Source organism: Hemicordylus capensis, chromosome 2 (genome assembly GCF_027244095.1).
Source record: "Hemicordylus capensis ecotype Gifberg chromosome 2, rHemCap1.1.pri, whole genome shotgun sequence".
NCBI classification, from domain to species: domain Eukaryota; kingdom Metazoa; phylum Chordata; class Lepidosauria; order Squamata; family Cordylidae; genus Hemicordylus; species Hemicordylus capensis.
The window spans coordinates 32,012,246-32,025,962 of record NC_069658.1 but is presented as its reverse complement, the minus strand read 5'-3'; the positions used below and the strand labels follow the sequence as shown (position 1 = coordinate 32,025,962).

General features: G+C 42.4%; 1 protein-coding gene across 1 annotated transcript in view; it reads left to right on the top strand.

The window, feature by feature from the left end:
• The window catches only part of EMB (embigin), a 58,157-nt gene extending 44,717 nt beyond the window's left edge, over window positions 1–13,440 (top strand). The window contains exons 7-10 of the mRNA XM_053301491.1: window positions 2,097–2,379; window positions 4,785–4,818; window positions 7,541–7,616; window positions 9,751–13,440. Of these exons, the coding sequence (XP_053157466.1) occupies window positions 2,097–2,379; window positions 4,785–4,818; window positions 7,541–7,598 (375 nt within the window). The 3' untranslated portion in view covers window positions 7,599–7,616; window positions 9,751–13,440. The remainder of the gene's footprint in view (window positions 1–2,096; window positions 2,380–4,784; window positions 4,819–7,540; window positions 7,617–9,750) is intronic.
• The last annotated feature ends 277 nt before the right edge of the window (window positions 13,441–13,717 follow it).

Sequence of the window (13,717 nt, the reverse complement as noted above, 5' to 3'; positions counted from 1 at the left end):
TGGCTGCCAGTTCACTTCCGGCTCCAGTTCAAGGTGCTTGTTATCACCTATAAAACCCTACAGGGTTTGGTGCCTGTGTGCTTTCAGGACCGCCTCTCCTGTCCAACTTCGACCCGCCCTGTGAGGTCGTCTCAGGTGGGCCTTCTCAGAGTTCCAGGCCCAGGGGGTACATGGGGCCCGGGCTCGTGGGAGGGCCTTCTCTGTTGCAGCCCCCTCGCTATGGAAGACTCTGCCTCCTGAGATTCATAATGCCTCCTCTCTTCTGTCCTTTAAGAAGCTCCTGAAAACCTATTTATTTTGCCAGGGTTCTAGTTTTTAACATGTGTGGGGTGTGTGCTTTTTCTTTTTTCTTTTTCTTCCTCCCTTCCTTCCCCCCCCTTCTTCTCTTGTCCTCATTTTTGTTTTAATTTATGTAAACCGCCTCAAGTCTAAGGAAGTCAGGCGGTTAATAAATTTGCTAAATAAAATAAATAAATAAATAAGCTGGGCCTGAAGACACTACCATCATCCTACTGTTGTGCCTTAGCATATTACCTCTTAATCTGGAAGTTCCATTTAGCCATCATGACTAGTCGCCATTGATGGATCTGCCCTCCATGGGCTTTTCCAATCACCTTTAAAAGAACAACCCTGAGCAACTGGGTCTTGGAGGGCTTCTTCCATGTCTGCGGAGGCCCGAAGCAAAGTACCCTCCATTCCGTCCGCACCTATATGGGTTCCCCTTACAAGGGCGGGCCCTGACTGGCTTTTTAGATTGTGGGACTGCTAGTAGGCAGCAGTAGCAGTGCCCACCTCAGCACCATGGATTGTCCCTGGTAGACTTATGAACAGTGGCAGAGCTCAGCTTCTGGTGACAGGAACCACCATCCTGATTCCCCCATAATTTCCCCAACATAGGGTTGCTCCAGAGAGACGCTATGGTGGGGGTTATTGTGGGGGAGTTACAATGGCAGCTCCAGTCACACAGTGCTGAGAGGACTGCCAGGGAGAATGAGGGAAACAAAGGCACTGCGCCCTCCCTGAAGAGCTTCGCCATGCTCCCTCCCTCTGTGTTTTTTTAAAAAACATCTCAAAACACACCTTTTTAAGGAGACTTTTTAATGCTCCATTATTGTTTTGTTATGTCTTGTAGGTTCTTTAGCTTCTTTAGCTTTTTATCATTTTCAGTTTTAATTTGAACCTAACAATTGTGGTTTTTAATCTGACTTTAAAAAAAAAAGTTAATTTTATTACTTTTATTGTATCTGTGTCTATCTTATTGTTGTGAGCCGCCCCGAGCAGTAGTGCACTGGAGGGGCGGGGCATAAATATGTTAAATAAATAAATAAATGAAGGTAATAATAATAAATAAATAATGCAGGCATTAGCACCAATCGGCCCTCCTGGAGGGTTGGGCCCCCGGCATTTGCCCAAGGATTGGGATTGTTTTTAATGAAAGGTGGTATAAAAATCTAACAATAAATAAATAAAATAAAGGATGCCATGGGAGTGTATATTGCAGGGATAGGCAACATGTGGCTCTCCAGATGTTGCTGAACTGCAGCTCCCATCATCCACAACTATAATAAATTAAGGCTGGGGGTGATGAGAGTTGTGTTTCATAACATCTGGAGAGCTACACACGGCCTACCCCAGGTATATTGCAACCAAAATGGATATCTGCTTCATTTCAAACACTTTGCCCAAACTAGGATGAGACAGGATTGTTCCCTGTCTGCTTTTGGCATCTGTATTTTCATTACATGCTTTTTGTTTTCCTGATAGTATATTTCGTAGCAACATAGGATAGCTGCCTCATTCTGAGTCAGACCTTTGGCCCATCTAGCTCAGTATTGTCTACACTGACTGGCAGCAGCTCTCCAAGGTCTCAAGCAGCAGCCTCTCCCAGCCCCACCTGGAGATTCTCATTCCTTCTTTTTTTAAAACTTATGGTGTAAAGTATATCAAGATTGTAGAATAGATATGCTCTGGAAACACAAGTTATTCTCTAGCTTTAGACAGATACAGGGTTTCTCAATTCCTAATTATGCATTATTTCATTTAAATAGATTGTGTATCACTCTAATACAGTTTTAAACTTGTTTCTTTTGTACTAGGTTGCTATCAATGAAACTCTGATGCCAGAGAAGTACAGAATCAGCCAGGAGTATTACAACAAAACAAAACTGATGGTCCATAATCTTTCTGAGAAGGACAGTGGTGATTACGAGTGCCGCGTTGTATTTGAACTAGGGGAAAGTAAAGGGCACGTATCCCTTAAAGTTCTGTCTTATTTGGTACCACTCAAACCATTTCTTGGAATTGCTGCCGAAGTGATTGTTTTAGTAGTTGCAATTTTCCTCTATGAATTCTTCACCAAAAAGAAAGAAGCTCAGGACGGTAAGATACATAAGAAGCACACTTTTTATTTCTAAAAGTACTGTTTTGTACCTTCTTCTCTTGTTGTAAACACAAAGCATCTTATGTAGGCTTAACTGAGAGCTTTATTAAGAAACTGCTCTATTTCAGTCCTCTCCCTTCTTTCTCCTTTCTCTCTGCCCTTCTGACCAGTGCTCCCTCTAACAGAGATTCCCAGATGTTGCTGACTGCAATTCCCATAATCCCCAGAAAAAGCCATTGCAGCTGGGGATGCTGGGTGTTGTAGTGAACAACATCTGAGGATCTCTGTTAGAGGGACACTGCTTCTGACTCCACTCCCACAGATTGAGGTCATTCACACATTCGAAAACTGTGTTCTACCCAGGTTTGGGATCTGTGTGTACTCCCAGTTTTTGATTGTGTGGAAGCAAGGTTAGAGGAAAACCTGGGTAGAAGTGATTGTGTGGAAGCAAGGTAGGAGAAAAAGCTACCCAGGGGAGAGTTACCATATCCGTTTCTTCCATAAGGCAACTGGCAATATGTGGTGAGGCAAGAGGCCACATATCATTTTGATGTTCACTACCAGTAACTAAGCAAGGTGACATCATTTGTGTGCTCATGGTGGAGGATGTGTACTTAACTTGCATTTTAAGAATGCAAAGTGCTTCAGTTACTTGATGCGTTCCCTAGTTTGTTTAATATTCTTCAGTGTTTTGTTTATCAACTTCTAATAATAGGCCTATGTAATCTCCATGGGATTTAATGCAAATCCTCCATAGCTAGGATTTGTATTAAATATATAACTTATTTTTCCTTAGATATTGTTTCTTTTGTAGACACAAAATGCAAGCAAGCTATCTTGAACCATTAGGAAAAAATCAAAACAGGGTTGTTGCAGAGAAATATTTTGTATTAGTCTGGGGTCCTTCGAGTACAGTAGCTCCTGAAGTAGTCTGAAACCTCAGATTTGCCCCGCTTCTGACCAGCGCTTAGCAGAATTTCCAGAAAAGACAGATACACTTATTCCTGAGCAGGAAGTTTGACCACTGCTTTCTGCTGACATCTTTACGTGTGAGGATGTAGTGGAAGAGTCCTCAACTTAGGGGAATCCTGCTGTTTCACATTGTCTTTCTTTAAATATGTTCTTGATTAGCACAGGCCCTGTAGAAGAGTTTGGCTAATTCACAACAATGGCTTCTGCAAGCACTAAATAATATTTTTGGTTAATTCCCAACAGTAGCTTTTGCAAACACAGATAGATCAATCTCTCTTTTGCAAACTGTATTCACAGCTAAAATAAACATTGATTATAGTACAGACAATAGACCTTGTGTACTTGAAAGAAACTCCAAATTCAGCATCCTGTAATTTCTTTTCTGATCAACAAATGAGACATTTCTGTCTTGAGCCAGGGATAGCCAGGCCAGGAGATCACAGGTCTTTAATATCAAACAGTATGAATATGGTCAAAGGATATAGATCCACACTCCTGTGTGCATGTATGTGTTACACAATACTTCTGTTAGGACCAGCTAAAAATCTAAAAGCAATGAGCTGACTCTTAAGTTTCACAGAACTCAGGCTTGATGTTCAACCAATATAAAACAAAATTGAGGGGACAAGGAAAAGATTTTGCTGACAGGGAGCATGTCTGAAATATGTTGCAGTCTTAAGACATAATTTAGGGAGTTCTTTGCTGCAAAATCATTAGGTTAGATGTGAATGCAAAATGGAGCTAGTGCCCAGTGCCAAAAGTCATAGATTGTACCAATGCCGCTGTTCTCCTTTTGAAAACATAAAAGCCAGAGTTACTATATTCTTCTCTTATATTCATGGGAACCTGGTAAAATAGAGAGCAGAAATAAATACATAAATAAAATGTGGTAAGCCTTTACATTTGCAAAGCTGAGGATTAATTTCAGATAATACCCTAGGTATAGAAGCAACAGAAGCTAAATTAGGTAATATTTCCTAGTAGTTGGAAGGAAGGTTTTTTATTTTATTACATTTCTATACCACCCCATCTAGTAGCTCTGGACGTTTTTCCTTTTAGAGTTCTATCATTAGGTGGTAGAAAGTCAGTTTTTTTGGTTCCAGGATCCATCTTCTGGATGGCTAAGTTTGGTGTTCTCCAAAGTAGAGAATCAGTTACCAGGTACTAGATAATTGCTTGAATACCAGTATGTGTTGCTTTTCTGTGTCCTTGCTCAAGGACACTTTGAAAACCCCACTGAGTGCCACTAAAAACCAAATGCCCTGACTGGCTGATTTAACCCAATACAACATTCCTTAGACTTTCATCGATGGGGATTAAATGAAATCTTCCTCCTGAAGCAGACTGATTTGAAAGGCAGGAAATACATCTTTTTCAAGATGATGATGATGATTAACAATAAAATAATCACAGACTTTTTTTTATCTCACAGAAGTTGAAAAAGAATTTGAACAAGTAGAACAACTGTAAGTAGTAATTTTATTTTATATTTTAATATAAGATGTTATTGCATTAAACGATATGGGGTGAAATGTAACTCTGTTAAAATCCAAGTGCATTTTGCCATTGAGTTCAGTGGGTGTGTTAGGTTGCCATTGATCCACTGATCCATTGTCATGGTGTGTGTGTGTGTGTGTGTGTGTGTGTGTGTGTGAGAGAGAGAGAGAGAGAGAGAGAGAGAGAGAGAGAGAGAGAGAATTGCTCAGTTTTTAATAAATGCCATTTGTCAGTGCCTTGGCAAGAGACCAAAATCAGCTGTGGTAGGGAGGTCTAATTAAAATATGGGCAGTGGAAAAGTAGAGGGCCAAGAAGAGCATTTGAGGATGGGCCGGGGGTGGCGGCAGGTTACAGTTAAGTGGTGGGCCAAAGCAGAATGCATAGGCACAGCTCAGCTGGATCTGAGGTGAGGCTGCTTCACTGTCCATTTAAATGGATACCTGGATCTGACTGGGCAGAAGGCATCATGGGGGAGATATCTTTAGTTGAATTCTCAACACGTCAGCAAGGCAGGTTTCCTATCACACCAGATGTGGGTGGTGTTCATTTATTAAAAGGTTATAGGAAAAACTAAAGAAAGAACATATAGGCATACACTAAACCCAAATGTTACAGCCTTGCTAAGAGTAGTTATAATCCAGCTCCACTCCTAAGGACTAATAAAAATATTGTATCAGACCCAGGACTCCCCTCAGACATGGCTAGCATCTCTCTGAAGGCTTTCCCTCCTTGGAGATTACTGCCAGAATCCCCTCAGAAGATTGTCTGCCAAAAGCAACCATTCCCCATCCCATCACACACACCTCTCAAGGTTCTGTTTTTAGGGTAAGAACACACACTGTATTGGCAGATTTTTGAACCACTCTGCCAGCCTATCTATCTATCTATCTATCTATCTATCTATCTATCTATCTATCTATCTATCTAATATGTATGTGTGTGTATGCGCACACACAGCTCGCCACATATAAAATCTCTGGGCAAACTTAAACACAACTAAAAATTTAAATAATATAAAATAAATAAGAAACCATCAGTAAAACATTATAAACTAAAAGCCAGATAAAATAGGTGTGTTTTCAAAAGTTGCTTAAAAACAGCCAGCAATTGGGAGGTTCTCATTTCATTTGGGAGTGTATTGCAGAGCCCTGGGGCAACCCTAGAGAAGGCCTGATTTTGGGTTGCCACCAAACAAGCGAGTGGTAACAAGATCTGGATCTCCCCCAATTATCTTAATAGGTGGCGAGGTTCATGAAGAAGAAAGTTCTCTCTTAAATACCCTGGGCCCAAGCTGTCCAGGGTTTTATTACAGTCCTTCTCTTGCTTTGAAATTTAGGTTGGGTTTAATGCAGGACAAATCTCCAGACTAAAACAACTCTTATCAGTGGCTATAACCCTAGCCAGTAATAATTTGAAGAAAGCAGAAATTAAGCAAAAAACCAACAACAACACATTGATATGACAGGCATGCAAGGACCAGGGAATGTGAGGAGGGAGATAAGGTCACATTCTTAAAACTGAATACATTGAAATCCACTCAGGAAGTACTTTTATTTGTGCTGGAATGCCTCAGTGAGGTGAACTGTCTGATTGACTTGTCTCCTCTGGGAATGAAACTTCTGGTGCATCATGTAAACGTTCTTAAGCCTGTGTGTACCAACCAATCCTGAGGCGCAGTGGAAAATCATCTGCACATGATTTCTTGAAGTCATATGGCCTGCAGATCCTTCTCTGTCACTGTAGTGTGTCTCTATAGTGGATTTTCTTACCTATTTATTGAGCTGAATATCCTCACTATAAGGTGATTTTCACCCATTATTTTCAGGGAGTAAAAATTTCCTCTGAATACTTCCTATACATGCAGAGATCACAACCTGAAAAATGAATGTCAGTTAAAATATTCCATGATGGAGATCTCTCTCTTTTTGGCCACACCACACAATGAGGCAGGCTACATATCTGATCACATGGAAGGCAATCCCGGCTGTGCTTGTTTAGAATTCTGAAAGCTCATGCTAGCTCACTGAAGGCTCACCCTAAGGGCAAGAAAGGCAGAAAAGTGGTTGAAACCTAAAAAATTCCACACCTTTCCCTGCTTTCAAGGAAGGAGAGATCACCAGATTTGCTCATAGGTATCATAAATATAGAATACCCTTAATAGTAACGGCTTCATTCCAGAAGTTGGAATTGTTGTCGTCATTGCCCAGGCTTTTTGACCTGTTCAGTTATCTCTTGTGTGCCTAGTCTTCCTTGGTTGATAGGGAAGTTTAGCCACATGAGAATTAATGGCTGTTTCTAGGTGGAGAAATACTCAGTTTTAAAATGGAAATTCTTACTGCTTCTCCACTTGGAGTCCAGATGTTGTTATTGGCCATTGTGCACTTTTGCAGCACCATCTGCTGGTCTTTTGATGCCAGTCCACAATGATAATCAAAGTTTGTGCAACTACTCATATCATGGATTGGCTGGAAATGTTCTGCAGTTGATGCTTTAAAACTGGGCAACAGCCAAGAACATCATCTGGACCCTGAGTAGAGAATTGGTAATAACTTCCATTTTAAAACTGAGTATTTCTCCATCTGGAAATGCCCAATAATACAACGTAGCCCATGATGATGATGATGATGATGATGATTGCAATAATTATCCGCTATATAAAAGACTGAATATAATTCTACTTCTTCCATCCAGGAAATCAGAAGACAGCAATGGTGTGGAAAATAGTACTACCAGACAAAGGAAAGTTTAAGTCCTTTCTGGAAAGCTGGTAAGTTTAAACTCAGTTTTGAGAGATTTCAGGACTAGTTCAGATAGATGGGAAACAAATACTGTCTTGCTTCAGGACTTCTGGTTTTCATTGCAGTTTCGAAGCACACAAGCAGGCCCATTAAAATGACCAGGAAATGATGTTTTTTTTAAAAGAACGCATTGATTTTAATGATTGCAAGAATTGTTTTCTGAAACCCAACCCTGCTGGATCAGGCCCAAGGCCCATCTAGTCCAGGATCCAGTGGCCCACCAGATCCCACTGGAAGCCTACAGGCAGGAGTTGAGGGCATGCCCTCTCTCCTGCTTGTTACTCCCCCGCAACTGGTACTCAGAGGCATCCTGCCTTGGAGGCTGGAGGTGGCCCACAGCCCTCCAACTAGTAGCCGATGATAGACCTTTCCTCCATGAAGTTATCCAAACCCCTCTTAAAACCATCCAGGTTGTTGGCCGTCACCATATCTTGAGGCAGAGAATTCCACAAGTTTTGGGCGGTATAAAAATATGTTAGATAGATAGATAAATAATGATGATGGAGATGGGGGGGAGCAAAGGCCTCCAAGTGATAGGGACTTGGATCAGTCTTGGGGTAAACTGCAGCATTCTTTCACCAAGCCCAAGTTTGCCGAATCCAAACCCCAGACAGGACAAAGAACAGAATTTGGAAGTGTTTGTTCATGCAAACCAGACTAGGGCCATGTCCATATTTATTATTATTTTTACATTCTTATCTTGCTCTTCCTCCAAGGAGCCTAGAGCACTATGTTCATCCTCACAACAACCCTGTGAAGTAGGTTAGGCCGAGAGAGAAGTGAGTGGCCCAAAGTCACCCAGTGAGGCTTATGGCTGAATGGGGATTTGAACTTGAGTTTGACATTCTAACCACTACACCACACTGGCTGCTCGTTTATGGGAATTTATTACATTTCTGGGTGGGCTCTTTAAGGTGGGGAACCCAAATGCAATACATGAAAAAAAGTACCATGCAGCATGGAGTCTTGTTCATTTTCTCCCAGTCTGGGCTGCACCATTCATGCTGATGGTACAGTCTTCCATTGAGGCCATGAGTGCCATGCCGCCTGAAGGGATTGATTTAAGGCAGGGCTGCACAACTTCAGCCCTTCTGCAGATGTTGGATTGCAACTCGTATCCTCCCCAGATGTTGGCCACTGTGGACAGGGCTGATAGGAGCAGTAGTCCAAAAAGAGCTGGAAGGCCGAAGTTGTGCAGCCCTGTTTTAAGGAACTTATCCTGCGGAAGATCAGTTGAAATGTCTAGATCAGTGGTTCCCAACCAGGTTGGAGTTCATCAACATCTGGAGGAACCCAGGTTGGGAACCACTGGCCTAGATGATGTGCAACAGCACTATGATTCTTTTCAGTGGCCTACATGGATTGTGCTGCTAGTGGAACTTGGGACCCAGAAAGCTGAATTGCCCACCAGCCTTTCATTGTGGCCTACCAAACCTTTCCTTTGGACTTAATTTGGGTCAGTGGAGTTATGCAGGCTTGTCTTAGGAACATAGGAATCTAGCTCAGTATTTTCTACACAGAATTTTAAAATTTTGTTTACACTTGTATCTCGTTCTTCCTCTGAGTGGCGTACATGGTTATTTTTGTCCTCACTACAACCCTGTGAGGTAGGTTAGGCTGAGAGATACATTACTGGCCCAGAGTCACCCAGTGAGTTTAATGGTTGAATGGGGATTCAAACTCCGGTTATCCAAGCCGACTGGCAGCAGCTTCTCCAAGGTTGCAGGCAGGAGTCTCACTCAGCCCTGTCTTGGAGATACCAGGGAGGGATTGCGTCTCCAAGCATGCAGGTGCTCTTCCCAGATCAGCCCCGTCCACTAAGGGGAATATCTCACAGTGCTCACATTTAGTCTCCCATTCACATGCAAACCAGGGTGGACCCTGTTTAGCAAAGGGGACAATTCATGCTTGCTACCACAAGACCAGCTCTCCTCCAAGATCCCTTAGTGTATCTTGCTCTGCAAATATCTTGTTCAAAACCCTTGAGCTGTCCTAGAAATATAAGAAAGTTGAATAATGAACATTAATTAGTAATTAGAAGTGATGTTTTGGATCAATTAGCACTGCTAACTCTCTCTGTAATGTCTGTTTTGCTTCATTCAGGGAAGACAAAGGAAAGAGGTGGCTATGTGTCTCACCAAAAAAACTCCAGGAAGATGTAAATCCTGAAACCGTAGCTACTTGGCTTCTGATTATAGCCTTTTAGATGTATTAAGAAACATAATAATACTGCTTAAAAGATGCCTTTTTAATTAAGATGATGCTGATGTCGCACACCTCAACACAGAAGTACTGTCTGAACACATCTGTTTGCTACCCTTTGTTGTTCTCTCTGTTACATCAAATTGGGCCTTTTGGCTACAGTTAGCAATACACTGGCCTTAATGTTCAGCCATTAGTCGAATGTATATGACATTGTGGGTTCTCGCACATTGTGGTCCAGCACATGAGGCCCCATTCCAAAAGCTCCCATTGCTTCTGTTGCATCAGGAAAGTAGTGCTGCATCAGAATACATCCATGATTCACAACCAAAAATACCCCAGTGGATTTTAAATACAGTAAGCTGCCTTCTGCTGAGTCAGATAATTAGGTCATCTCAGGAAGGCGTGCAAAAACAGACCTGCTGTACACATGTACAGCATCCTGAGAGCACACCTGGAAGTCCTGCCCTGCTGATGGTACACCAAGAAGCATCGTCTTCTCCATGCTTTCCACACTGACATCATTTATCTGAGGAGGCTAACTCCATAAGCATGATGGCAGCTGTTTCCTGGTCAGAAGATTATTTGGGTCCCTGAAATGGCCACCACCATGTTATGGAGTTCACCTTTTCAAATGCCATAAATGGGAAGATAACAGCAGAGTAAGGCTTCTCAGCACATCATCACTGGACTGGGGCTTGCTGGTCCACTCTCGGGACACTGTATGTGTGAGTGTTGTGCACACACCCCTTTTGCATGTCTGAAGAGGGCTTAGCTCAGTATTGTCAATGCTGGCCAGCAGTAGCTCTCCAGGGCTGCAGGGAAGGGTCTCAGCCAGCCCAAACTGGGGTGCCAAGGATTCAACCTGGGGCCTTCTGCATACAAAGCAAATGTCCTACTACTGAATTACAGCCCATCCCTAAGAAATAGGTTTGCAAATTCCCATTGGCAATGGGAATTATGATATAGTATGCTAATTCCTTCCTTCCTTCCTTCCTTCCTTCCTTCCTTCCTTCCTTCCTTCCTTCCTTCCAGTAAGAATCGATTGATGCAATGAATGCTTAATGGATTGCATTCAACCTCTGGGAAATGTGCAATCTATGAGCTTCTTTTAAAATCTCCTCTTTCCCATTTTTTTTAATACATTGAGCCCTTTCTCATGATCGGTGATGAAGGCCTTGAGGGTGCAAGGGGAGGAAGCCTTTAAAAGCTTACCTCCCCCACAGATGATCCCTGGTCTGGATCTGGGCGTGGAGATTGAGCAACCAAATGCGCAGCTGCCACCTCTGGCAGTGCTGAGTGTCAGGGGCCACCCCGACCCCCAAAACTCCCATAATGCATCGTGTGAGTACACGGTGTATTATGAGGATTTATCACGCACTGGCCTCCTGGCTGTTGCTGTGTTGGAGCCATGTGGCACTGACACAGTCATTTAGCCCAGGTTAAGGGTGCACTCACGCCCTTAACCCTGACTGAGTGGCAGGCCTCTTTGCTGGGTTGGCTACCACATTGACCCTGGGAGTTGCACGGCTCCCGGCAGTTCTTAAGATCCACCAAAACTGGCCTTTGCTTCCTTAGCCTGGTTTTGGCTGATCTTAAGAACTACCTCATTGTTTCAGGATTTTTGTAGGACCTTCAGGCAGAAAAGCAACCTATAAATAAAAAGAAAAAAGAAACAAAAAATTTGCTAGCCCTCAAAATTGGAAAGATGACTGAATGTTAGGAGAGTAATTATAAGGCTTGGAAAATAGAAAGCAAATATGTCATATCTCATATTTTTCAGATGTTATGCAATTTAAATCCACATGTATAGTTTTTGAATATTTGCACAGAGCAATACTAAGATCTTTGGTGATCTTTCTGGAAGAATAGTCTTTTGAAATGACTTTCATTGCCATCATGTTAATTATGGATGAACAGTTTGCTTTTATGGATCACTGTGGAATATAGGTTGTTTCCCCAAAGAGTTGAGGGGGAGAAACATCTCAAATTTCTGTATAAAACTGCTCGTGCCATCTCTCTCGCTCTCTCTCATGTTAACATATCTCTTATTCCTCTGATCATAGCTACATATTTCTGCATCCTGAAAGTAATCATTTCATAATTTATTGGTCAGCCACCTGTATAGTTTACTGTTGGATGTTCACAAATTTATTTTGTTGTTAATTACTGCAAAAAGGAAAGAAAGAAACTTCAGAAAATAAGGAACACACCGTCAATCATCTTTGAAATTTTCTCTTTGATTAAACAAACATGAACACTTGTCACAATCCAGCCACTGTTTAAGCACTTTTTAACACAACAGGAGAGTTAAGCAAGTCAGTTTCATTGGGGGAGCTGAGACAAATGGAGAGGACAGCAGGTTGAGGGACAGATCAATCAGATCAGATAATGATTTCTGGGGTGGGGGAAAGAATAATATCCACATATTATTGGAGTAGAATTGCCCATTTTACCCTTATTTGCTTGCACATATTTCATGCTCTCCCAGTGAGAATCAGTGGACTTGAGAATGTTTAACTTTGGCAGGATTGCCATTAAAACATCTGTCGTTCAAAAAGTGAACAGATAAATAATCCACAGCCTTCCATCCCAACATGTTCTCCACTGTTACTCGACTGTTCTAGACATAGGGTGGGTTCAGGTGACCTGCCAAAAGTCAGTAAGCCAGAACCAGCGTTTTTCAGGGAGTGTGTACTCCTCTCCAGCATGGCATGTGAACCTGCCAGCCTCCAGATCCCATCTGGAGTTACTGACTTCTCCAACTTTGTCAAGCCAACTTCAGCCCTTGGTTGTAGATCACAGGCTGGAGTTGGGGAGAAGTCAGTAATTCCAGCATGAACTGAAGGATGTCAGGTTCACACGTCACACCAGATAGGAGCACAGGCTCCCCAGGAAGCTCCAGTTTCTGGCTTACCATCTTTCAATGGTTTGTCTGAACCTGCCCTATAGAATTGCAATGTTATGTCCACCTACAGTACTTTCAGATCCTGCAGAATAAGAACTCTTTTTCAGGCATTCTAAAAGTGCACCCAGGTAAAGATGGGGAATGTGGTGTCTTCCCTGTTCCCCAACACTGACATGCTCCATAGCCACACCCTCTGGTCTCCTTTTTGTTCAATGCTTGTCTACAGACAAATGCTGGAGACCAGGAGACCAAGGGCATGATTACATTCTTCAGTCAAGTACTGAACACAAAGAGAGCACTAGCTACAGAGTCAAGTTGGTTCCAGAGGGTGTGGTTAGCAGATGTGCCCCTGTTTCCCCTGCAATTTGGGACAGCATACCCAGATTTTGAATGTCTAAAGGGGATTGAAGTCAAAGGAAAAGGTCTTCCCATTCAGAACTGAGCAAATAAAATTCTAATAAGCTATCCCTTTCACTGGCATAAAGGACCAAAGTGGAAAGCATATCTCATCCTATTTGAATGTTTGAATGTCTTATGTACTACCTGTATTATAAAATATAAACATCTGTTTTTGTGACATTTAAGGAAAAAATGTACCATAAACTGTAAAGCCTTCAAGATATTTGATGCCTTAAAACTCATCTGAAATGGAGGATATTAAACACCAGTTTGTGTTTTCTTTATATCCAGATATGTGTTGGGGGCGGTGTGGGGTGTGCACACGTGCACGCACATGAGAGAGAGCCTGTTACATATGTTACCTCTGAATCCACAGGAGGGACCACAATTGCACCTGATTTCCTGATATGTGCACAACTGCACCTATCTCCTGATTTCTGTCAGGGCTGCACATCTTTGAGCCCCTGGTGGCACAGTGAATGAGCCCCTGGTGGCGCAGTGATAAAACTGCCGCCCTGTAACCAGAAGGTTACAAGTTCGATCCTGACCAGGGGCTCAAGG